At 38.5% G+C, this 24,316-nt stretch overlaps 1 protein-coding gene across 3 annotated transcripts in view; it reads left to right on the forward strand.

Annotated features, from left to right (window-relative positions):
* LOC131962227 (polypyrimidine tract-binding protein 2-like) overlaps positions 1-14,028 on the forward strand; it is a 31,101-nt gene extending 17,073 nt beyond the window's left edge. For all 3 annotated transcript variants that reach the window (XM_059327199.1, XM_059327198.1, XM_059327200.1), the window contains exons 9-14: positions 291-406; positions 6,535-6,568; positions 7,630-7,722; positions 9,559-9,775; positions 10,711-10,788; positions 12,646-14,028. In XM_059327199.1, coding sequence (XP_059183182.1) covers positions 291-406; positions 6,535-6,568; positions 7,630-7,722; positions 9,559-9,775; positions 10,711-10,788; positions 12,646-12,775 — 668 coding nt within the window. In that variant the 3' untranslated portion in view covers positions 12,776-14,028. The remainder of the gene's footprint in view (positions 1-290; positions 407-6,534; positions 6,569-7,629; positions 7,723-9,558; positions 9,776-10,710; positions 10,789-12,645) is intronic.
* Positions 14,029-24,316: the final 10,288 nt, after the last annotated feature.

Raw genomic sequence — 24,316 nt, forward strand, 5'->3', positions numbered from 1 at the left:
ATGGGTTAACACAAAACAATGAATTGTGCCTCATTATGGCTACATTGTTCCTTCATATAAAAGTGAAATATATTTAGTTCAATAAAGTATGTCCTTAGAATCTTCACAGACAGAACTTAGACTTGCTTCATGAGAATCACCCAGATAGTGACTTGTGGCTGCTGCTCCTAGTATCAGTAGTATCTGTACTAGTACTGTAGTATGTGTACTAGTACTGTAGTATTGTATTGCTGCGGTTCAGTGCGAGTGCTGCTCTCCATTCCATGATTGTCTCGTCTGTTTCTCGTCAGGAGCTCTGAACCCTCTGAGCGCAGCAGCTGCGGCTGCTGCTGCTGCAGGGAGGGTGGCCCTGGCTGGGCAGGCGGGCTCCAGCGGGGTCCTGCTGGTCAGCAACCTCAACGAGGAGGTCAGTAACACACGCCTCCCCACACACACACACACACACACACACACACACACACACACACACACCAGTCAGATGGACTGTCGAAGGCTTTTAGGGATAGTTTGGATCTTTTGAAGAGGGCTTGTGTGACCTACTTGTGCAGAGTCAGTGTATCTACAGTAGGTGGTGGTCTGCAGGAAGGAGTACTGCTGTAGATGGTGGGCTGCAGCAATACATTTTTCGGACAAACAGAAAAAAACGACATTACTTGAAGACACAAAATGACAAAAAAAAGACACAAAATGACTAAAAAAGACACAAAATGACTATAAAAGACACCAAATTACCCAAAAAATTCAAAAAATTACTTAAAAAATGGACAAAATTACCAAAAAATACACAAAAAAGACACAAAATGACTAAAAAAAGACACAAAATGACCAAAAAAGACACAAAATGACCCAAAATATGCAAAAAATTACTCAAAAAATGCACAAAATTACTAAAAAATACACATAAAAGACACAAAATGACTAAAAAAGACACAAAATGACAAAAAAAGACACAAAATTACTCATAAAAGACACGAAATGACCCAAAATATGCAAAAAATAAAATAAAAAATGCACAAAATTACCAAAAAAACACACAAAAAGACACAAAATTACTAAAAAGGACACCAAATTACTAAAAAAGACACAAAATTACCAAAAAAAGACATTCATTTAAAAAAAGACACACACACACCAGTCAGATGGACTGTCGAAGGCTTTTAGGGACAGTTTGGATCTTTTGCAGAGGGCTTGTATGACCTACTTGTCCAGAGTCAGTGTATCTACAGTAGGTGGTGGTCTGTAGCCCTCAGTTTTAGCAGCGCGAAGGAGTACTGCTGCCCCCATCTACAGCAGCACTCCTATATATAACCAAATTATTATAACTGGACAACTGAAGTGCATGTAAACGTGTTGGTCCGACTGATGTCAGAGTTCTCCAACTCCGATTAAGACACCCAGATAATGCGGCTGGAATAGGATTTTTGCCGGCATGTATGACAAGACAACACTTGTGCGCATGCTCACTTGTATGCTAACTTACTTCCTGGTTTAAGAACTCATTCCTGTGGCGCCCTGTTGGGGAAATTTGACATATAAATGGTTAGTTTGCATTTACCAAAGTCACATAATAACACAAATGAGTTGACCACGGCAGCTCCTATCTTCTGTGAGGTCAAACCATTGATGTTGTCACAGGAGTGATGAGAGCACAGAACCACTTCCACCTGCGTCACTAAACCGTGCTGTCTGACGGCAAGTTAAAGCTGGAAAAGCAGTAGAGCAGTAGATTACCAATCTTCGATGCCGGTATTCCTTTTGGCTTCTCCAAACTGACTGTTATCTTCTGTAGGTAATCTACTGATTATAGAGAAGTACCTCACACAACCCAACAAGAAGAGATCCAAACTATCCCTTTGGAGTCCACCACCCCTACCCACCACCTTCATCCCTCTGTCCTTTTTTTAATTTTATTTATTTGCTGGTTATTGCCAGCAGTCCTTCTTGTGCTACTATTTTCATTGTCTTGTCTCTGTCATAGAGGATACATAATAAAGTAAAAAATCCATTGTGGGGTGTTTCTGATTACCTGATCACTCAATTTAAACCACATCAACTAAGCCACCTAGTTGTTATACCTCTGTGATCTTGGACAATTCTGATTTTATGCAAATATTAGAAAACAGAAAGCAGCAACTCTTGTGTCAGATGCTGTGAGAATGGCACGTCGGTTTTGTGCACCCATAGATTTCAGTGTTTCCCCTAGAATTTTATCTAAAAATGTTCATATAAAAATAGCTATTGGCTGTCCAAAAAGTGGCTAGAAGTCGCTAAATGATGTCATCGCCTAATTTGCATAATTTAATTGTAATGGACGCTGTAGGAGAGAGGAATAATGTTGTGGGGAAGACAAAAAGTGAGTAAAAAAACATCCTAAATATGTTTAGAACTGCAAGTCGACTGTCTTCTGTCACAGTTCCACCCCTCCTCCTTAACCCTTAATAGGACACTCATTGAAATACTTGCAAATTCCAAATTTCAACCCGAGAAAATATTGGAGGATATTACATACAGCCAGAAGGTGTAAAAAAAAAAAAAATACGAAAATAATATTTTGAGAAAAAAGTTTACGAGATTAAAGTGGCAAATCTACAAGAAAAAAAATGTGCAGATTTATGAGATTTAAAGTGGTGAATCTGCTAGAAAAAAATTGCTTTTTACTCGTAAATTTGCGACTTTTTTCGTGGAGATTTGCCACTTCAAATCTCTTAAATCTGAAACTTTTTTTCTTGGAGATTTGCCACTTTAATCTAGTAAATTGGCTACTTTTTTCTCTAAATATTACCTGTAGTTACCAAATATAGTTCTTTGCCTGATAAAGGGTTAATCCGGCCTCGGGACCGGCTAAAGTGACCCAAAAGAGGCACTAACCGTAAACCAGCTAGCGGACGCTAAGGGGCTAACATCCCCTCCGGCTCTGTGACTGCAGCTGGGAGAGACTGCTGCGGGAGGACTGTGCTGCTATGACTTGTTCTTACTCTTCTTAACGAGCCGCAGGGCCGTCGGAGTAAGAACGAGTCTCCGAAAGTCTCCAGTAACACCAGAAAAAGCCGCTAGATTTGTTGCTAGTCGTTTTTTGGAAAAATAGTTGCTAGGGCGGTCTGAAAAGTCGCTAAATCTAGCAACAAAGTCGATAACTTAGCAACACTGCCGCTCCCTAAGAGCTACGCTGTTACGTTGACTTAACGTTACCTACGCTACTTGCTATATAGACTGTGTATAAGCTTGAAAGTTAGCTTTTCAGTTGATGTCCTAAGAGGGTCCGACAGGATTTGATGCACTCGTTGATGACTCAAAACAAGTTGAAAATACAGTGCGAGTAGAAATCATTAGAGGTGCATTTATATTAATGATCATATGAAATTTCAGCAGCGGTGCACGTAATAATGTCGGGGAAACACTGGATTTATCTTTTTCTTCTAAATGTTTTTTCTGCAGTCAGGCTGATAAAAGCTCAGACAGGAAGCCATACTCCTAATAATCAATAACCCGAAAAAAAAAATCCTCCTGTTGTCTGATGTTCACTAATCACTGAAGTGCCACAGGGGACAAACAAGGGCACCTTTTTATTCCACATACTTTTCATATGAACAAAACAAAAATGTCTAATCTTTTTCTTTGCTTTCTAGTGCCCTTTACATACCCAGATCCTTGCTGATTTTTTTTTTTTTTTTCCTTTTGGTCAAGACTCATTATGTCCCTGTAAGAGCGAGGGGGTATACTGTTTCTGTCAGTGCTGCACCGAGCCCCGCCCTCCTCCCTCCGATGTTCTGCCCTTCCCTTCTCTTGTCAAAGCGGATCTAACTCAGCTAACTGTCTCTCTTCTGTTTTTCTCTCTAAGCTCTCCTCACCTCTCCTCAGCTCATATGAAGCTCATATGAAATCATTCTGTGGTCTCCTTACCCACGTCTCCCTTTCTGGGGACAGACGAAGCCTCTCTGAACCGCTTGCTCACTGTCTTCTACCTCTTCCTCTGCGTTTATTTCTTAAATAGCATCTAATTTGTCTCTCCTGATGTCTCTGTCTCTTCCTCATCTGGCTGTGAGTGAATGTGTCATAGCGGAGCCTCCGACAGTATCTCAACCATTCAAACTAATCACCTGATGTTCAGATACTGTGCTTATTATTACTCTTTGCTTTTTTTTAGCCTCTCAGACTTGTGTGAATGCCATGTTTTTCTCAGGTGGCCTTCACATCAACTCTTGCATGCCAAAGTTGTACTTGCTAAACAAAAGTTTGAAGTGCATGCCTGGTCTGTAGAACCTGATAATGTAATAAATCCCAGATGATGTAATAACCCCGATAACGTCATAAAAATCTGCACTTGAGTCCATTGAAAATGGAAAAAAACCTGATAATGGAATAACTTCCCGATAATGTAATAAAGTGCATTTCCCAGTAATGTAATACACTTTTTCACCAATAAAGTATAACATTAATGGGAGGTTATTACATTATCAAGTTAGCCTTCATTTCGCAAGTCCTGATAATGTAATAATTCCCCAATATTGTATTAATTTAACAACAGACAGAAAATGGAATAAAACCTGATAATGTAATAACTTCCCGATAATGTAATAAAGTGCATTTCCCAGTAATGTAATACACTTTTTACCAATAATTAGTGTTGTCACGATACTAAAATTTTCAATTCTGTACCGATACTTAGGAAAATATTCAATACTCCAATACCATTTTCGATACCACAAGGATGAAAACAAAGACCCCAAAATTTAACAGAAATATTTTTATAAACAAGAAAAATGCAACATGTAAAAATTAACAGAACCACAGGTTTAATATTTATAATAAAAAACAGTTGTGCAAAAAGAAACTGCAACTATGATAACAAGCTTCAGATACTCGATACTTTTGAAAATGAGTATTGTATCCGGATACAACGTTTTAGTATCGATACTTTTTAGTATGTTATGTTGTAGTAGTTTCAATGTTTTATTTTGTTGCCACTGTTTTTAAATTATTTTGTGCTTTTTTGTAAAGTGACCTTGGGTGTTCTGAAAGGCGCTTATAAATAAAATGGATTATTATTATTATTATTATTATCGATACTTTTGACACCCCTACCAATAATGTCATAAAGTATAACACCAAGTAGGGCTGGGCGATATATCGATGTAAAAGATGTATCGGTATGTTTTTAAATGTGATATGGAATTAGACCATATCGCTGATATCGATATAGTTCTTTTTTTTCTTTCTTTATATATTAACGCTGCCATTTCTAGGGTTTGTCATTTTTAGTTCTTTTGTAATGTTCGTTATTCTTTTCTCAAAAATCAAAAAGATTGGCCTATTTTGTTTCATAGGCTATTTTTATTTAAGATTTTTTTTATTTAAATGTGCACTTTATGGAGCTTTAATTAAAAAAAAAAAAGGTACTCCTGTTATACAGTATTTTTGTTTACTTAAACAAATAGTTTTAATAAAACTACTTGTGACAGTATCACCACTAGAACCCAAGTAATGGGTGGTCTGCTGTTAAATTATTACAATATTGGGGAATTATTACATTATCAGGACTTGCGATATGAAGGCTAACCTGATAATGTAATAACTTCCCATTAATATTATACTTTATTGGTAAAAAAAAAAGTGTATTACATTATTGGGAAATGCACTTTATTACATTATCGGGAAGTTATTACATTATCAGGTTTTATTCCATTTTCAATGGACTAAAGTGCAGATTTTTATTACATCATCGGGGTTATTACATTATGGGGAATTTATTACATTATCAGGTTCTACACGGTCTCTTTTAACTAATTTTCCCCCCTCAGCTTCTCACACTCCTCGTAGTACCATTGTCCTCCACTGAAAGATTGTAGATCTTCAGATTTTTCCGACCTGCTGCATGTTGTTTTGATCCCATTGTTATGACTTGATATTGCTGATTTTTTATTATGATTTTGACATGAATGTACCTTTTACCCCATGCTTGTCCAGGGTGAAAGACCATTTTGGCACAAGATATTTGCTGTATTTTGACTAAAGAAAAAACATTGATCCAAGCCATTATCTCTGACCAAACTACCTGCATTATTCCAGTGTACTGACCTATATTTTATTTTTTGTCCCTCCCCCCCCTCCTCACTTTTTTTTATTTTATTTTTCCCCCAATTTGCATTTGCCTCCCTATTCATCCCCCCCTCTCTCTCAACCCTAAACCCTCTTTGCTCCCCCATTCATACTACCTCCCCACCCTCCACTCCATGTGCTGGTTGGGGGGCTTTTTAAATCCCTTGAATCACCCCTTCCTCCTCCTCCTCCTTCTCCTCCTCCACCTCCTCCTCCCACATTAAACCTAACCCCCTTCCATGACTCCTCTTTCGCCGCCTGCTCCCCTCCTCCATGACCCACCACCTCCATCACTCTCCGGGGGGAAACAAAAAACCACCATTCCTCCTACCTACCTCCGTTCTGGATCGATCTGTCCATCTCTACCTCCGCTCCGCTCCGACTCTTCTACCTCTCTACCTGTCTCACGCTGCTTGTTGCTCTTCTCTCCCTCTAAAGATGGTTACGCCCCAAAGTCTGTTTACCCTCTTCGGTATGTTATCGTTAGCTCTCTCTCTCTCTCTCTCTCTCTCTCTCTCTCTCTCTCTCTCTCTCTCTCTCTCTGATGACTCTCATTCTCTCTCTCTCTGATGACTCTCATTCTCTCTCTCCCTCTCTCTGATTTCTCTCTCTCATTCTGATTTCTCTCTCTTGCTCTCTGATTTATCTCTAATTTCTCTCTCTCTGATTTCTCTCTCTCGCTCTCTGATTTCTCTCTCTCGCTCTCTCTCTTATCTCTCGCTCTGATTTCTCTCTCTCACTCTCTGATTTCTCTCTCTCGCTCTCTGATTTCTCGCTCTCTGATTTCTCGCTCTCTGATTTCTCTCTCTCTCTCTGATATCTCTCTCACTCTGATTTTTCTCTCTCGCTCTCTGATTTCTCGCTCTCTGATTTCTCTCTCTCTGATATCTCTCTCACTCTGATTTTTCTCTCTCTGATTTCTCTCTCTCTCTCTGATTTCTCTCTCTCTCTCTGATTTCTCTCTCTCCGATCTCTGTCTTTCTCTCTCTGATTTCTCTCTTGCTCTCTGATTTCCCTGTCTCTCTCTCTGATTTCTCTGTCTCTCTGATTTCTCTCTCTCTCTCTCTCTCTCTGATGACTCTCATCCTCTCTCACTTTTTGTTCTATTATCATTCTATCTTTGTCATTATTATTATTATTATTATTATAAGCTTATGTATATTTGTTTGCAATGCTCACAGTAGCTTGCTGGGTAATCTGTAATCCATTTTGGCCCCCTGTTTATTGGTTTGGGTTAATGTTCATTACTGTTAATGCACGGTTAAGTTATTATTTTTGCATGCTTTTTTATTTATTTGTAGCCATCTGACACAACTTGATAACTTATCTGTTTAGAGGGTGTCTCTTCTCTCTTTACCTTTCCTTCTTCACACCTCTCACTCTAAAGTCTACTGTAAAGTTCTTGTGTGTACTCTGCTAGTCTCTCTTCTGTGTTTCTTGTCTCCAATGTGAAACTTTCAGTTTTTTTCTAACTGTCTGCTCTCTCTCCACCTCACCTTTTTCTCCTCCTGCCTGCCTGTGGCTCTAATGCAGGAGTGTATGGTGATGTCCAGAGGGTGAAAATTCTTTACAATAAGAAGGACAGCGCTCTAATACAGATGTCAGACGCCAACCAGGCCCAGCTAGGTGAGAACATCTGTTTGTGGGTCAATGACGTGATCTAACGCAGTGTCAGTTGGTGTAACCAGTCATTTTTTCCCCATAAAAATCTGATTATATACAGTGAAACAAATGTGATCTAAAATGAGAAAAAATCCAATCCACGTTTACATTGCAACACTCTGGTATATAGCACATTTTTACATAATTTGTCAAAACTTTCTAAAAAAATGGCTGTATTTAGAATATCTTCTGCTCAATATTGACGAAATGTGTAAATGTATAAATACTAATTTACTAATTATACGTACAAGTCCACTTAAATACAATGTAGGTGGATGAAGTATTTAATATTTATCATTTTTTGTGGTTACACCATTTGACGTCTTGCCAACCCTTATTTGTCACTGACCCTTGTATTATGACATTAGCGGCAGTGTTTGTCTCAAGGAAAGTCCTAAGGGGGGCATAACCCAAACTGAAAAACTGCACACTGTGCTACAAATGTTAAATATGGAAAATACAGATAGTAGAAATTATTAATAGATATTATGCCAATTTAATGGCCTGTCTCTGAGAGCCATGGCGGCCGTGTCCCGCTGGCAGCTGTGCAGTGGTGGAGTTTGGAAGGCTAAATTGTCAGCTAATGCTAGCATTAGGTAGCTAGCATGAGTGAACAAGGTGCATCCATAGTTCAAAATGAACAGGTGACTCCTTAGAGCATAGACGTTTGGTCCAATGGGTGCTTCAAGCCCGAACCCACCCATGGATAAGGTCAAGTGGCCATGTGTACCTGCAGGTCCTGTCCAGGACTAATTAACATCAAATTAGCCGTGTTTCCTTGCCGCTGGGAAAGTCTCAGGCCACGCCCTCTCAAATGTCCGCTCACTTAGCGTGACTCCATTACAAAAAAAGGCCCCAGAGGGATTTACGAGAGTCTGGAGATGACGTATGGTTTTCAGTCGTCGCGTAATCGCCAGTTTCAACCGTGATCTGTGATCACATACGAGACGGATTACACAGGGGAAACGCAACTGTGGCGTCAGCAGCTGATGATAAACAAACCAGCATGACAAATTATGCACTGGTTCTCCGCTGATCATAAAGATTGTGATGGTGAATTAACCGGCAAGTGTCTGGTGCTTGTTGTAAACAAACAGAGATCACTAAGTACTGTACTGCTACACAGCTAACTGGACGAAAAGAGACTTCCTGTTGACGGTAAAACTAAATGAACTGAGGTTAAACTGTAAAGAAAATGTCAAGGAGTTCAATGTTTTATGCTTAAGCCCCGGAAGAGGCATGAGGTTAGTTTTCACATTAATCTTGCATATTTAAGTATGTTTTGTGTTTATGTAAGTTTTGGATCGAATCAGACTCAGTAATTTATGCTAGCAAGGTTTGATAGAGTAATTTAGTTTTGCTCCAATTAATTACTCTTGTATTTATGTGTTTTATAAATGTTACTGCAACTTCCAGTTTGCAAACTGCAGCTTTATCCAACTTAATTCTCAGCTCATTGGCTTATTGACGTACGGCCTCAGAACTGAAATAAAAAAATACACAGATTGATTAAAAAATTCCAAGTGATCGACCAAATTCTTAACGACCATCAATTGATCATCAATTAATTATTCCTGTCTACTTTCGGGCGTATTAAATGGGTATATAATATTGTCTCTTATCAATCGCAGGACTGTGAATTGAATCGAAATTGTATTGGGGCGGACTTTATGACATCAGCAAATCCTGTATGGTTGTCCAAGGAATGGATCTAGCATCATATTGTGATGAAAACTGTGATTTACAGCCAGTAAATCCCTCCGCACCACTCACCTCCCTTTGTTTTTGCCACGTCTGAAGCAATGAGCCACTTGAACGGCCAAAAGATGTACGGGAAGATCATCCGGGTGACGCTGTCCAAGCACCAGACTGTAGCGCTGCCCCGTGACGGCCTGGACGACCAGGGCCTGACCAAGGACTACGCCAACTCCCCGCTCCATCGCTTCAAGAAACCTGGTTCCAAGAACTTCCAGAACATCTTCCCACCATCCGCCACCCTCCACCTCTCCAACATCCCGTAAGAGAATCAGAATCTCCTTTATTGTCACTGCACAGAGTAACAAGAACTAGAGCAACGAAATTAGCCATCAACCCATCCAAACGTATACTAAAAACACACATATAGTATGACAAAGAGGTGGACTGACGAGGTCTGTTCATGCAGCTCCACTCACAAGTATGCTCATTTTATTTTTTTGTCATTTACTTTTTATTGGTTTTTCAAATGAACAAACAAATCAACATGAAGACCGATAGACAAATACAGAAAATATCAAGGGAAAAGTAAAAGCGTACAAAAGGGGATTGGAAAACACCCAAAAATAAATTAATTAATTAAAAAAATAAAAAGGGGAAAGGTACAAAGAAATGAAAGTATTCTGATAGTCCAATCTGAGATTGCCTGAAATCCGGTTTTATGATAGAGACATATGTAATCCATTTTTGCCAATTTTCAATAAATACTTCTTTCTCTTCAAACACTTTCTTCCTTCTCAAGGTATGTGCACAAGAAAGTTTTGGTTTTATTTGTTGAAGTATCAACCCCAACCCTTTAGAGCTGAATGGAACTTTTCCTTCAGTTACTTTTTTTCAACCAAGGGAGTTTTCAACTGCCAAAGAATTGGCTCTCGGCCACAAGAACTGGTTGCACAGCGTCTCCAAATCTTTGCTGGTCTTGAACTTTGAAACCGGGTCTGAGATGATTCACAACTTGGATTAACTGCGAACAAGCACCAGCCAGAAAAAGAAAACTAGGGTTGTGTTGGTGAAAAAGGCGTAGCAGAGCAAAATGTAACCAAATTATTCCTTATCAGGAACATTTTCTTTGTTATTCTGGAAAACCCACATAACTCAGTGGCAACCAGCGTTCTTATTAAAGTGTGATTCCCTGTGAAACGTGTATGAGGGTGCCGTGACATGCCCGACTGTAACCTGTCGCCTTTATTCCAACAGACAAGATGTGACAGAAGATGACCTCCGGCTTCTCTTCTCCAACGCTGGAGGCACTGTGAAAGCATTCAAGTTTTTCCAGTACGTAACCACGCTATCCTGTTGGGACAAGCCACCTGACCTACATGTTGCTGAAAACATCTTCATCAACTTGACAACACGAGCGCAGCATTTAGAAAACGCTGCAAAGACCACAACACAACAGAAGTGTTTCCAGAGGACACTTAAAAGTGATGCACACGTCTGGACACGCTTGATATTATCACGTTGTTTCAATATAATTATAATTTCATGTTATAATGATCATAGCATGCTAACGTTAACAGCGATCGATAGCATGTTAATGTTAGCCGCGATCGATAGCATGTTAATGTTAGCCGCGATCGATAGCATGCTAACGTTACCCGGCGATCGATAGAATGGAAACGTTAGCAGCGATCGATAGCATGCTAACGTTACCCGGCGATCGATAGAATGCAAGCGTTAGCCGCGATCGATAGCATGCTAACGTTACCCGGCGATCGATAGAATGCAAATGTTAGCCGCGATCGATAGCATGCTAACGTTACCCGGCGATCGATAGAATGCAAACGTTACCCGGCGATCGATAGAATGCAAACGTTAGCCGCGATCGATAGCATGCAAATGTTAGCCGCGATCGATAGCATGCTAACGTTACCCGGCGATTGATAGAATGCAAACGTTAGCCGGCGATTGATAGCAAGCTAATGTTAATGCATTAAGTTAAAGGATGCTGCTAGAAATAGTCTCTCTAGAAATTATCTGTTTCATTCTGAAGAGTCAGCTTTTTCAAAACCCACATGGCTCAGTTCAAACTTCTCATCTCTTCTCGTTAGCAAGTGATTGCTAGCATGCTAACATTACCCAGCGATCGATTGATAGCGTGCAAACGTTAGCAGGCTAGCAAGACCAAGACCAACTCGGTGCCGTTGAGAGAGACCAACTAAAACGTGTATCATTCATTTATTTGATTTATTTAACTGCAATGTGATTGATACGGGCTAGCTGGCTAACGCTATATATCACGTTATAACATGAAAATATCATTATCATGAAATAACGTGATACTTTCATGTTATAACGTGAAATTTTAATTCTCTTGGAATAATGTGATAATATCAAGCGTGTCCAGACGTGTGCATCACTTTTAAGTGTCCTCTGGAAACACTTCTGTTGTGTTGTGGTCTTTGCAGCGTTTTCTAAATGCTGCGCTCGTGTTGTGTTGTGTTGGTTATGATAGTTAACGAGAACTAACGAAATAATGAAAACTAGAATTGAAAAAAACATTTTCGTTAACTGAAATAAAAATAAAAACAAGTGTTTTTAAAAAAACGACAATTAACTGTAACTGTATTGTGTGGTTAGAAAACTATCTAAAACTAACAAATTATCGTGAAAATGTCCTTCATTTTCGTCTTTGTCAACTTTTTCATGCGTAAACCTTTTTGGTTGATATGAAATCTATTTCATCTATCTGGTTTTATGACTTAATAAACTTCTTGGAGCTGAGATGGATCAGACAAAGGAAACATTTATTGTGACCTTATTGAATCTGGCACCCAACAAATACCCCATTACAACACAACTAATAAAAACTAAACTAAAACTAAGCATTTTCCAAAAGATAAAAACTAATTAAAACTAGCAAACTCACTCTAAAAACTAACTGAATCTGAAAACAAAAATTGACAACAAAATTAAAACTAAAACTAATGAAAAATCCAAAACTATTATAACCTTGGTTGTCAATTGATGATGTTTTTTCAATTTGTTGTGTTTTGTGTATTTGCATGTGTTTTCTCAAGTGTTATAGGCTCCATGTTGGAACAATAAATGAATCGTTGAGCGTTCTATCTGTGTTCTACCCCAGCAACGGTATTTAACGCCTTTTTTTTTTTGTTTGTTTGTTCTTTTAAGGGATCGCAAAATGGCTCTGATCCAGATGTCAACAGTGGAGGAGGCCATCCAGGCCCTGATCGACCTCCACAACTACAACATGGGCGGCAACCAGCACCTGAGAGTCTCTTTCTCCAAGTCCACCATCTAGCTAGTCTCAACCCACGGCGACAGTGTGGGGGAGGGGGACCACGTCGAGTGAATCACTTCTGTTGTTGGGGGGGTTTTGTTGATCCTGTCATTCCTTGAGAGAGACTGAAAATTTTTTGACTTGCATCCTTTTTTTAAAAAGAGAATAATAAGAGTTTGTTGCAGACCCTGGGGGACCTCCCAGCTCTTCTTAACTGTAACTCTGTATTTTTATGTCAAGCAAAAACATTGACATGATTGATTGTTTCCCTGTAAGATAGTTTGATGTAGATCACTGTTTAATTCTTTCTTTAGTTGAGAAGATACAGTACTTATGTGCCTTACTTGACAGTATCAACTGTTTCTACAGCTGGACATGTTCATTAATTACCCTCCTATGCTTTCGGGGCACATTGGTATTGGATATTTTTGGAGGTTTAGAGAGAATAAAAAGCTGTTTTTTCATCCTCCATTAGAGTATTTGAAGCTCTGCCACCAACCAGGTATAGCTTCTTTGTTTTTTCCCTTTTTATTTCTGACACAGGAACAAATATTCCTGAAGTTTTACTGCAACTTCACTTGAATTCCATTTGAGTCTGAGATTGTTTTTTCCCCCCCAGTTTTGAATCGACGCGTCACATATCACAACACGGCTCGTGGCTAAAGTATTTCTTTCTTTATCTGTATTTTTGAAGCTTTCCATGCTTTTTTTTTTCTCCATAGCAGTATGGTGTAATTGTCAGTGACGACGGTTTTCTAAGCATGTCTAGTTATGGTAGGATCTCCACATCGGAAAAAAAAGTGTTGCATGCTTTTGGAAGCAGTTTAGAAGATGAGTCCACTGTGATTTCATTGTCATGTGACAGTTTACTCGAGAGGGCTACACAGTCGGACCAAAGTTTCTGTGCCTTTAGCGTTCCTTTAAATTATCTGAACAAAAAAAGCATTTGAACACACTGATGCCCAGAATTTTAAGTGGTGTTATTTCCTGATATTTTTCTTTTTTTTTTTAACTACCCAACAGGTCTCAGAAATAATAGTTATGTGTATTTTTTTTTTCCTTTCTTTCCAGTCCAATTTTATACAGCTCAAAAATGTAAGTAAGGATTTGGTTTAGTTTCTGAAGAGGCACAATTAAAAGATGAATTATTTTCTACAACAAGGGGAGGTGCGCCTTGGTTTCCTGCTTTTTTTGAGTTTTTCCCTCTCATGGTCTCACCTGTATTCTGCATTACGTCTGTAGCATGCTTAATAAAACTATTCTGTAGCTCTGCATTCACCTCCTCTGTCTCTCTTCTCTGTTCTGTCTGCTCTGCTCACTTCTGAAACCATCTTCAGTCCCAGGGTGGGAAAGAAGCCAAAAATGCGTTTTGGAGCCACTTGTGAGAACGAGCTCCTCCGCTGAGGCAGATTGAGCCTCTGATGCTGCTAATTCACAGGACAAGAAGTACATTTTGTTGATTTGTTTCCCACCCTGCCAACTGACACAATCTATTCCTTTGATGTCTCGCTCTCCTCTCTTCTGGTAGTCGCCTATTTGCTAATTCGTCTCTAATCCTGACAATCTTTCTGATCTATCTAGTCGTTCTAACACCTTTTTATCAGTTACATAAATTGCCTCTTTCTGCTTCTTTTGCCATCGCCAGCTTTTAAAGCATCTTTCAGTGAAATTGCTCCATAAACAAGTAAATATAATAAGGTCTGTGACACAAATTAACCCTTTGATGCACAACATGGGTCAAGTATTCTTTGAATATCTTTTTTTTTTATTACAATCGATCATTATATCCATTTTTCCTTTAATACTTTATGAAGAAAAAACATTTTTGTATTATTAAATAGCTAACTACTTGGCTAAGTAGCTTGCTAAGCTAAATAGAATGAGGTATGTGACACCAATTAACCCTTTGATGCACAACTTGGGTTAAAAAAAATATTTTAAAATCAATTTATTTCATGAATTTTTTTTTATTACAATCGATCATATCAATTTTTCCTTTCATACTTGATGAAGAAAAAAAGTTTTTGTATTATTAAATAGCTAACTACTTGGCTAAGTAGCTTGCTAAGCTAACTACTTAGCCAATATGTTAGCTAAGTAGTTAGCTTAGCAAGCTACTTTGCTAAAAAAATGGATGAAATGGAAGAAAAATAGTTTTTGTATTAATTAGCTAACTACTTGGCTAAGTAGCTTGCTAAGCTAACTACTTAGCCAAGACGTTAGCTAAGTAGTTAGCTTAGCAAGCTACTTAGCTAAAAAATGGATGTAATGCCTGACAATCTTTCTGATCCATCTAGTCGCTCTAACACCTTTTTATCAGTTACATAAATTCCCTCTTTCTGCTTCTTTTACCATCGCCAGCTTTTAAAGCATCTTTCAGTAAAATTGCTCCATGTACAAGTAAATATAATAAGGTCTGTGACACCAATTAACCCTTTGATGCACAACATATGGACTAGGGGTGTGACTAATATATGCCTGGACCAACAGACTTTTATTTAACCGAGTTGCACATACATTTTGAAATGTTTTATTATAACTCTTTAGGCCTACATACATGATGTAGGCATGAGCTTTTAACCAACTTCAAATAAATAAGTTTGTGTTTTCATTATCTCCAAGCCATGAATCATCAAAAATTACAAGAAAAACAGACTTGCAATATTTCACTCTACGCGTAACGAATCTATATAATATACAAGTTTCACTTTCTGGAATGGTTGACAAAAAATACTGAACTATTCATGATATTTTAAATTTTTTTGAGATGTACCTGTAGTCACCTGAAGAAACAGTTAAGCCAATCTCAGTAATCGCCACTCAAAGGTTGCCGCCTGGTTTAGAGCGAATAAATGAAGATGAATAAACGTACTTTGGTCAGAAGACAGCAATGTGATGTATTGAGATTATTCTAGAAAAAAAACAGCAGAAGAAGAGATTGAACAAGAGAGAAAAAATAGAAAAAAAGGGTTCTAATTGGACAACTTTTGCTACTCGAGAGCAAATATGTCTTCAGGAATTCAGTTGGGCAACTTATTATTGTTCTTTGATGTCAGAGCAGAAACAGCCGATCAATCGAGAGGTAAATGTTGACTACGTCAGAACTTATTACAACTACAAAGCCCTACAATCAAACTGCAAAGTCTGCACAATATTGCTGATCAATATCTGCCATTTCAAACAGTTTAGTCCAATCATAAAGGAATCCTAATCAGGCGGCAACCTCCTGGTCTGAGCAGGGAGGCAAACCAGGAAGTGCCGTAAACTGCATTCTACCAAAAATTCCAGCAGGGGGCGCTAAGTTTGGCTGCAAAAACATTTCTGTCCATTCATTTCAATGCAAAATGATGACGGCTCGCCTTGTTAGCCACCTGTCAATTAAAGGTAGCCCCGCCCCAAATCATATGATTCTTTATCTTCTATTTTCTTCTAAATGGGGCCATTATTTACACTATTAACATCAGATTGTCTTGAAGGAGATTTTTTACTAGTGATTGAGACCATAGTGTTGTCCTGAAAAACATTTCTGAGCTAATAAATCAAGTGAGAAGTTTTCTCATTTTGCATTGAAATGAATGGACAAAAATGTTTTTGCAGCCAAACTGTTGGAATTTTCGGTACAATGCAGATGAAGGCACTTCCTGGTTTGCCTCCCTGCTCAGACCAGGAGGTTGCCGCCTAGTTTCCATCAACTGGTTAGACCAGGGATGGGCAACTGGAGGCCCGGGGGCTACATACGGCCCGCACCCTCACTTGAAGTGGCCCTCAGTACAACTACATGCATTTGAGCATGAAATCTTAAAAGTGCAGTGTAAAAATGCACAAAATTACTTCTTGGTCTGCTGTTCTTGCTCTGAAAAAAAAAATCACAGTAAGTGGTTATTTTTTATTTGCTTCAAACCTTTTGTGTTCCTATTTATACTGTTATACATGCATTTGAGCATGAAATATGTGAAGTTACTGCACTGTAAACAAATAAACACAAAATAAACGAATAGACACAAAATGACCAAAACAGACACAAAATGAACAAAAAAGACACAAAATGAACAAAAAACAGCATTCTACGAAAAATTCCAACAGGGGGTGCTGATGGGAGCCTTTTTTTTTGGCCAAGAGCGCCATCTAGTGGGGTCAAAAAATAAAGAATAAAATAAAAAATGGTTCATGAAACTTCCTTGTTACTTCACTATTTTAGGGATTGGAAGCTAGTTACTTGCTAGTTACTGTCAATCATGTTAGCTCTCTGTTAATAATCAAATATTAAATACCGAGGCCTTGAGAAATCACAAGTACATCAAATATTATGAATCATTGTGTATTTGTTAATGAGGAACCCCTTTAGCCATTTTCATAGTCATAGTTACATTATTAATCAGTAAATTCAGGAAGTTATTCACATTTCAGATGTTTTTTTGGTTTTTTTGTCCAATCATGGCCAAAATATACATTGATATTATAAATAAAACACACAATAACAACACATTCATGAACAAAGAGCACAGTGTTTAATCCCAGAAGAAGACATCTAATATCTTTCAATTACTAACTCATCAGATGGCTGGAAATAATGTCAGTCATTAATTGCTTAGGATGGTTGCTAATGCAATTGTTTCTGTGAAAGGGAGCCAATCATTCAGCCGTGTGATGCTGACAGACTTATTTATTGTACGTGGCATGCCTTGCAGCGCTAAAATAAATTAGTCAATAAATAATTAATACAAATGTAATCACAGTGTAATGAAAAATTGCCTTTTCACCTTGTTAGCTACAGCATGATGTTAAATAGAAAAGAAGATCAAAAGTAGGATTTGCATTTATATATCCCATATATACATTGATTTCCTGTGAAAGTGTGAATTTTTTTAAATCAAAATAACATTCCAAATGTACAAAAAAAAATAGGAAAAAGAAATAAAAGTGAACCTCAACAAAGTGGCTGTAGCCGACAGTCGCTGCCTGTTTGTTTGATGTAGTTTTGCTAATTGCCACAGAGCCCAAGTGTCTGTTTCACTAACAAGACAACACCAACAATGATATGGATTTAAAATCGTTGATTGCTTATTAAGGATGGAGTTGAGCCAAGCAGATGTAGGAGGGATGGACTAAAGGTCTCGAGAGGGCAATTAGGGTGGAGTGATGAAAGGATGAGGGGATGAAGGGTGGAGGAATGGAAGGAACTGGGGGAGCTAAGAGTCTGAAGCAGGCGGCAACCTCCTGATCTGAGCAGGGAGGCAAACCAGGAAGTGCCTTAAGCTGCATTCTACTGAAAATTACAGCAGGGGGCGCTAAGTTTGGCTGCAAAAACATTTATGTCCATTCATTTTAATGCAAAATGAGAAAACTTCTCACTTGATTTGTTACCTCAGAAATGTTTTTTAGGACAACACTATGGTCTCAATCACTAGTAACAAATCTTCTTCAAGACAATCTGATGTTAATAGTGTAAATAATGGCCCCATTTAGAAGAAAATAGAAGATAAAGAATCGTATGATTTGGGGCGGGGCTACCTTTGATTGACAGGTCACTAAAAAGGCGAGCCGTCATCAGGAGAGAAGCAGAACAATGCGTATCCACGGCAACGTGTCAATAAAGTTATATATAACGTTATATAGATATATTTAAAAAAAAGGACGTTTAGCGGTTTGGTCTCATAACTTTGACCCTTTCACTGTATTTTCTTTTTCGAGTTGTACCTGTATACATCCCTGTTTGTATTTTCCTTGCATTTCCACATTGCTGCAATTCTTGACCAACTGTCAATCAGGTACTTAAAGTAAGGATCTACTTTAAAAAACTCTATAGGTTACCTTACAATGTCCATAACCCCCAGTATGTGGTATGTGACAGTCAGTATGTTTACATGACACTTGAAAAAAAACGAATTATTGCCTTAATCTGACCATAACTGGACAACTGAAGTGCATGTAAACGTGTTTATCTGAATAGTGTCGGAGTTCTACAACTCCGATTAAGACACCCAGATAATGAGATTGGAATAGGATTTTTGCCGGTCGCATTAGCCAGTTGCATTAGCCGGTTGCATTAGCCAGTCGCATTAGCCGGTCGCATTAGCCAGTCACATTAGCCGGTTGCATTAGCCAGTCGCATTAGCCGGTCGCATTAGCCAGTCACATTAGCCGGTTGCATTAGCCAGTCACATTAGCCGGTTGCATTAGCCAGTCACATAAGCCGGTCGCATTAGCCAGTCACATTAGCCGGTTGCATTAGCCAGTCGCATTAGCCAGTCATATTGGCTGGTCGCATTAGCCAGTCGCATTAGCCGGTTGCATTAGCCGGTCGCATTAGACAGTCACATTAGCCGGTCACATTAGCCGGTCGCATTAGCCAGTCACATTAGCCGGTCGCATAAGCCAGTGACATTAGCCGGTCATATTGGCTGGTCGCATTAGCCAGTTGCATTGGCCGGTCGCATTAGCCGGTCACATTAGCCGGTCATATTGGCTGGTCGCATTAGCCAGTCGCATTAGCCGGTCGCATTAGCCAGTCACATTAGCCGGTTGCATTAGCCAGTCACATTAGCCGGTCATATTGGCTGGTCGCATTAGCCAGTTGCATTAGCCGATTGCATTAGCCGGTCGCATTAGACAGTCGCATTAGACGGTCACATTAGCCGTTCATATTAGCCAGTCACATTAGCCGGTTGCATCAGCCAGTCACATTAGCAGGTCACAATAGCCGGTCGTGTTATCGGGTCGCAGTTACCGGTCACATTAGCTGGTCACATTAGCCGGTCGCATTATTCAGTCACATTAGCCGGTCAGTAGCGACGGCTTAACCATATTAACCCGCTGAAACGACGCATATCTCCACCCAGTGTTGAGGAGGAGGACACGTTCCCGTCAGTTATTTTTCAGTTGCATGTAAACTGGGACAAGGACAGAAGTCCAATTAGAAGCCAAATCGATTTTTAAGCCTAGCTCGACTAAACTGTTCCTGTAAAGGCACTGAGTGATAGTACAGTAATAACCTGTATTAGCTCCTGTTAGCCTCCTGTATTAGCTGCTGATAGCCTCCTGTATTAGCTGCTGTTAGCCTCCTGTATTAGCTCCTGTTAGCCTCCTGTATTAGCTGCTGTTAGCCTCCTGTATTAGCTGCTGATAGCCTCCTGTATTAGCTGCTGTTAGCCTCCTGTATTAGCTCCTGTTAGCCTCCTGTATTAGCTCCTGTTAGCCTCCTGTATTAGCTCCTGTTAGCCTCCTGTATTAGCTCCTGTTAGCCTCCTGTATTAGCTCCTGTTAGCCTCCTGTATTAGCTGCTGTTAGCCTCCTGTATTAGCTGCTGTTAGCCTCCTGTGTGTTGGATCTCTGGTGATTACAGTCAACCGCTGAGCTTCAATTTGTTTCCAGCTCTAAACGAGTGAAAATGATAAAGTTGCTGCCGATGTGTTGGTGTAAGCAGGCGTTGCTCCATCAGGGAGCGGGCCCGTGGCGTGACTTGGTGATGATGGACGTCCTGTCAGCTGTTGTCTGATGAAGATGGCGCTCCAGAGTCAGGCCTTGGGAGCAGCAGATGACCTGATCCATCATCACACAGACACTCTGCTGCTTACAACCGACGCTAGCTGCTTTTATTTTGCGAGCTTTCAGTGGAAGTGGCGGCGTCCTCTCTAAACACAGATGACATGATGTATCAAGCCAGAAGGGCCGAGCCAATCAATAGCTCGTCTGGCCGATGGATCACAGGGCCGGACGCCCTGATCCTGCTCTCCATCACTCTGCTGCGAGACAATAGGACCAAAGCTTTAACTCCCTCATGGTCCTCAGCAGCTTCCTCACCAGGAAAACGCTCCGACTCTAACTAATGGATCCCTTGTGTTTTCATTTGGACCTAAACAGTCTATTTGAGGATAGAAATAATAAGAAGTAGAGTTCCTCGACACCAGCTATTCTCAACCTGGGGGTCCCGGCCCGTGTTAATGTGTTTTAGTGTTTTTGGTCATTTAATGTCTTTTTTTGGGGTCTTTTTGTCTTTTTTGGCCATTTTGTGTCTTTTTTTTGGTCATTTTGTGTCTTTTTTTGTTCATTTTGTGTCTTTTATTCGTAATTTTGGGTCTTTTTTCGTAATTTTGGGTCTTTTTTTGTTCATTTTGTGTCTTTTTGGTCATTTTATGTCTTTTTTGTGTGTTTTTTTGGTCATTTTGGGTCTTTTTTTGTTCATTTTGGGTCTTTTTTGTTCATTTTGTGTCTTTTTTGTTAATTTTGTTAATTTTGTTTCTTTTTTCGGTCATTTTGTGTCTTTTGGTCACTTTGCTTCCTTTTTTTGGTCATTTTGTTTCTTTTATGGGTAATTTTGTGCTTCATTATATGTCCAAAATTTGTTGTAACAACTGAGTTTGTCTGATCTGAACTGTGAGATTCTGTTCAGTGAGACCAAAAAAGACACAAAATGACCAAAAAAGACACAAAATAACTAAAAAAGACACAACAACAGACACAAAATGACCAAAAAAGACACAAAATAACTAAAAAAGACACAACAACAGACACAAAATGACCAAAAAAAGACACAAAATAACTAAAAAAGACACAACAACAGAAACAAAATGACCAAAAAAGACACAAAATGACTCACAAAGACACAAAAAGACATGAAAAGGATTAAAGGCCCTATAAGACCCCATAGAGTTAATATAAAATAGTGAAGTGGAGAGTAAATAGTGAAAGCAAAGAGGAGTAGAAGTGCTGAGTGGATAATAAACACTGTGTCATGTGTGTGTTCTTTTCTCAGAGTAGAAGCAGGATTCTCTCCGTCCTCTGAACATTAACTCGTCTGTATCTGTTGGGTAGATTCGGCCTGGTGGCCTCCTGCTGCAGCATGGTGACAACATGGTAGTTTACTTCCACTGTCTCTTTATTTCTGCTCTCATGAAAGGAAAATATCTGCTGCTTCCCTTCAGAGGACCAGAGAATCAAACCAGCCAACAGTTTCCTGTCAGTGTCTGACGTCCTGGGGTTTTAAACAGAGAAATGTTTCCCTCTATGGAAGCTGCTCACTCTTCACATCTTCACATTTGCAACATTTAAAATTCTTTATTGAACATGGTAGTGTTTTGAAAGTAAAAAAAAAAAAGATTAAAAATCACATTTTATGTTGGACTAAAGGACTAAAAAAGACACAAAATGACTAAAAAAAGACAAAATGACTAAAAAAGACACAAAATGACAAAAAAAAAGACACAAAATGACTAAAAAAAGACAAAATGACCAAAAAAGACACAAAATGGCAAAAAAAAAGACAAAAAATACTAAAAAAGACACAAAATGACTAAGAAAAGACACAAAATGACTAAAAAAGACACTAAATGACTAAGAACAGACACAAAATGACTAAAAAAGACACAAAATTACCAAAAAAGACACAAAATGGCTAAAAAAAAGACACAAAATGACTAAAAAAAGACACAAAATGACTAAAAAAGACACAAAATGACTTAAAAAAGACACAAAATGACTAAAAAAGACACAAAATTACTTAAAAAAGACACAAAATGACTAAAAAAGACACAAATGACTAAAAATGACTTTGAGATGTCCCCATTTAAAAGAAAAAAAGTTCAGATTTTCCATTTAATTTCATATTTACTGCATTAAGTAGAGGTTATTATCCTGTCAGAGATGCATGTTGGTCAAGCTCCAACACTTTTTTAATAAAGTGACTATAGGCAGACAATGTACATGCAAACAGCAAAATATATATATTTAAAATATAAATAATATAAAATATGTCCACCCTGTCATATATATATATATATACACACACATATATATATATATATATATATATGTGTGTGTATATAATGTTTAGTAATGCTTCAGTACAGTGTACATGAGATAATCTCCACATTTCCTGTTCTGTCAGCTTTATGGATGAATATCTGTCGACAGGGCAAATGTGTCCATGTGAACATTTATGTACAACTTCAAACTGGTTGGAGAGAAAAGGTGACCCCAACACACACACACACACACACACACACACACACACACACACACACACACACTGTGTCCATCAGGCAGCTGTGTTAATGTCCAGATCAGTCAGTTGTGTCTTTAACCTGCAGGCTCTATGATCTAATTCAGTCTGACACACAGCTGATAATGACACTATTGATCCTCCTCTTCTCCTCCTCGCTCCTTCTCATTCTGCTTTTTTAGCACAGGCAGGACTGTGTCTTTTTAATGCTCCTCCTCCTCCTCCTCCTCCTCCTCCTCCTCCTGCCACCACTGTAACCAGTAGCTGTCTCCACATGACGCCTGGAGGAGGAGACAGTAACTGGGCAGCAGTTGGTCCAAATAAAAGCCTTTTTTCACCCAAAATTACAAGAAACAAAACACCAACATTATTATTAAAAAAGACACAAAATTACAAAAAAAGACACAAAATTACAAAAAAAGACACAAAATTATTTAAAAAAGACACAAAATTACTAAAAAAAGACACAAAATTACTAAAAAAAAGAGACAATTTACCAGTGCCATTCATATAAAACTCACATTAAACTTTCATATCAAGGTGGGGGCCACAAAATATCATCACGAGGGCCACAATTGGCCCGCCGGCCGCGAGTTTGAGCCTCATGCTCTATGGTACGGTGTTGCCCTATTTTTGGCCTAATTTTGTGTCTTTTTTGGTCATTTTGTGTCTTTTAAAGTAATTCATTTTTTTCTGTCATTTTGTGTAATTTTTGGGTCATTTTGTGTCTTTTTTAAAATAATTTTGTGTCTTTTTTGTGTCTTTTTTAAAATATTTTGTGTCTTTTTTGGTAATTTTGTGTCTTTTTTAAAATAATTTTGTGTCGTTTTTAGTAATTTTGTGTCTTTTTAAAAATAATTTTGTGTCTTTTTGGTAACTTTGTGTCTTTTTTGGTAATTTTGTGTCTTTTTTAAATAATTTTGTGTCTTTTTTGTCATTTTGTGTCTTTTTTTTGTAATTTTGTGTCTTTTTAAAATAATTTTGTGTCTTTTTTTGTAATTTTGTGTCTTTTTTTTGTAATTTTGTGTCTTTTTTTTGTAATTTTGTGTCTTTTTTTGGTCAATTTGATATTCCAGCGGCCCCCAGGTAATTAGAGTTTGAGAGCCCTGCCATAGAGGGATCAATCATAAATTGCTAAATAACTTTTTTTTGCATAACTCTGTGGAGTCAAACAGAAACTGTTCAGCTGCTCATCAACACGTTTTAACAAGTGAAACAAGTCAGAAAGGCCTTTAAAGAGCACAGGAGACACCAGGTGCTCAGTCTGAACCAGGAGAGCTCCGTTATTAAACTTTCTCCTGTTACTGATAAGAACTCAATGTTCAAAATAACATTTCATGCTGCGATAGACAGAAGGAGAACCTTTATAGATGGAGATGGACTGGAAACTGCAGCATAAACACACAACTCTATCACATCAACACAACAATGAGCATCACATTTGTTAAGCTCATTTGAACTGTCATTTTGTGTCTTTTTTGGTTATTTTGTGTCTTTTTTTGGTCATTTTGTGTCTTTTTTGGTTATTTTGTGTCTTTTTTTGGTCATTTTGTGTCTTTTTTGGT

Source organism: Centropristis striata, chromosome 23 (genome assembly GCF_030273125.1).
Source record: "Centropristis striata isolate RG_2023a ecotype Rhode Island chromosome 23, C.striata_1.0, whole genome shotgun sequence".
Lineage (NCBI taxonomy): Eukaryota > Metazoa > Chordata > Actinopteri > Perciformes > Serranidae > Centropristis > Centropristis striata.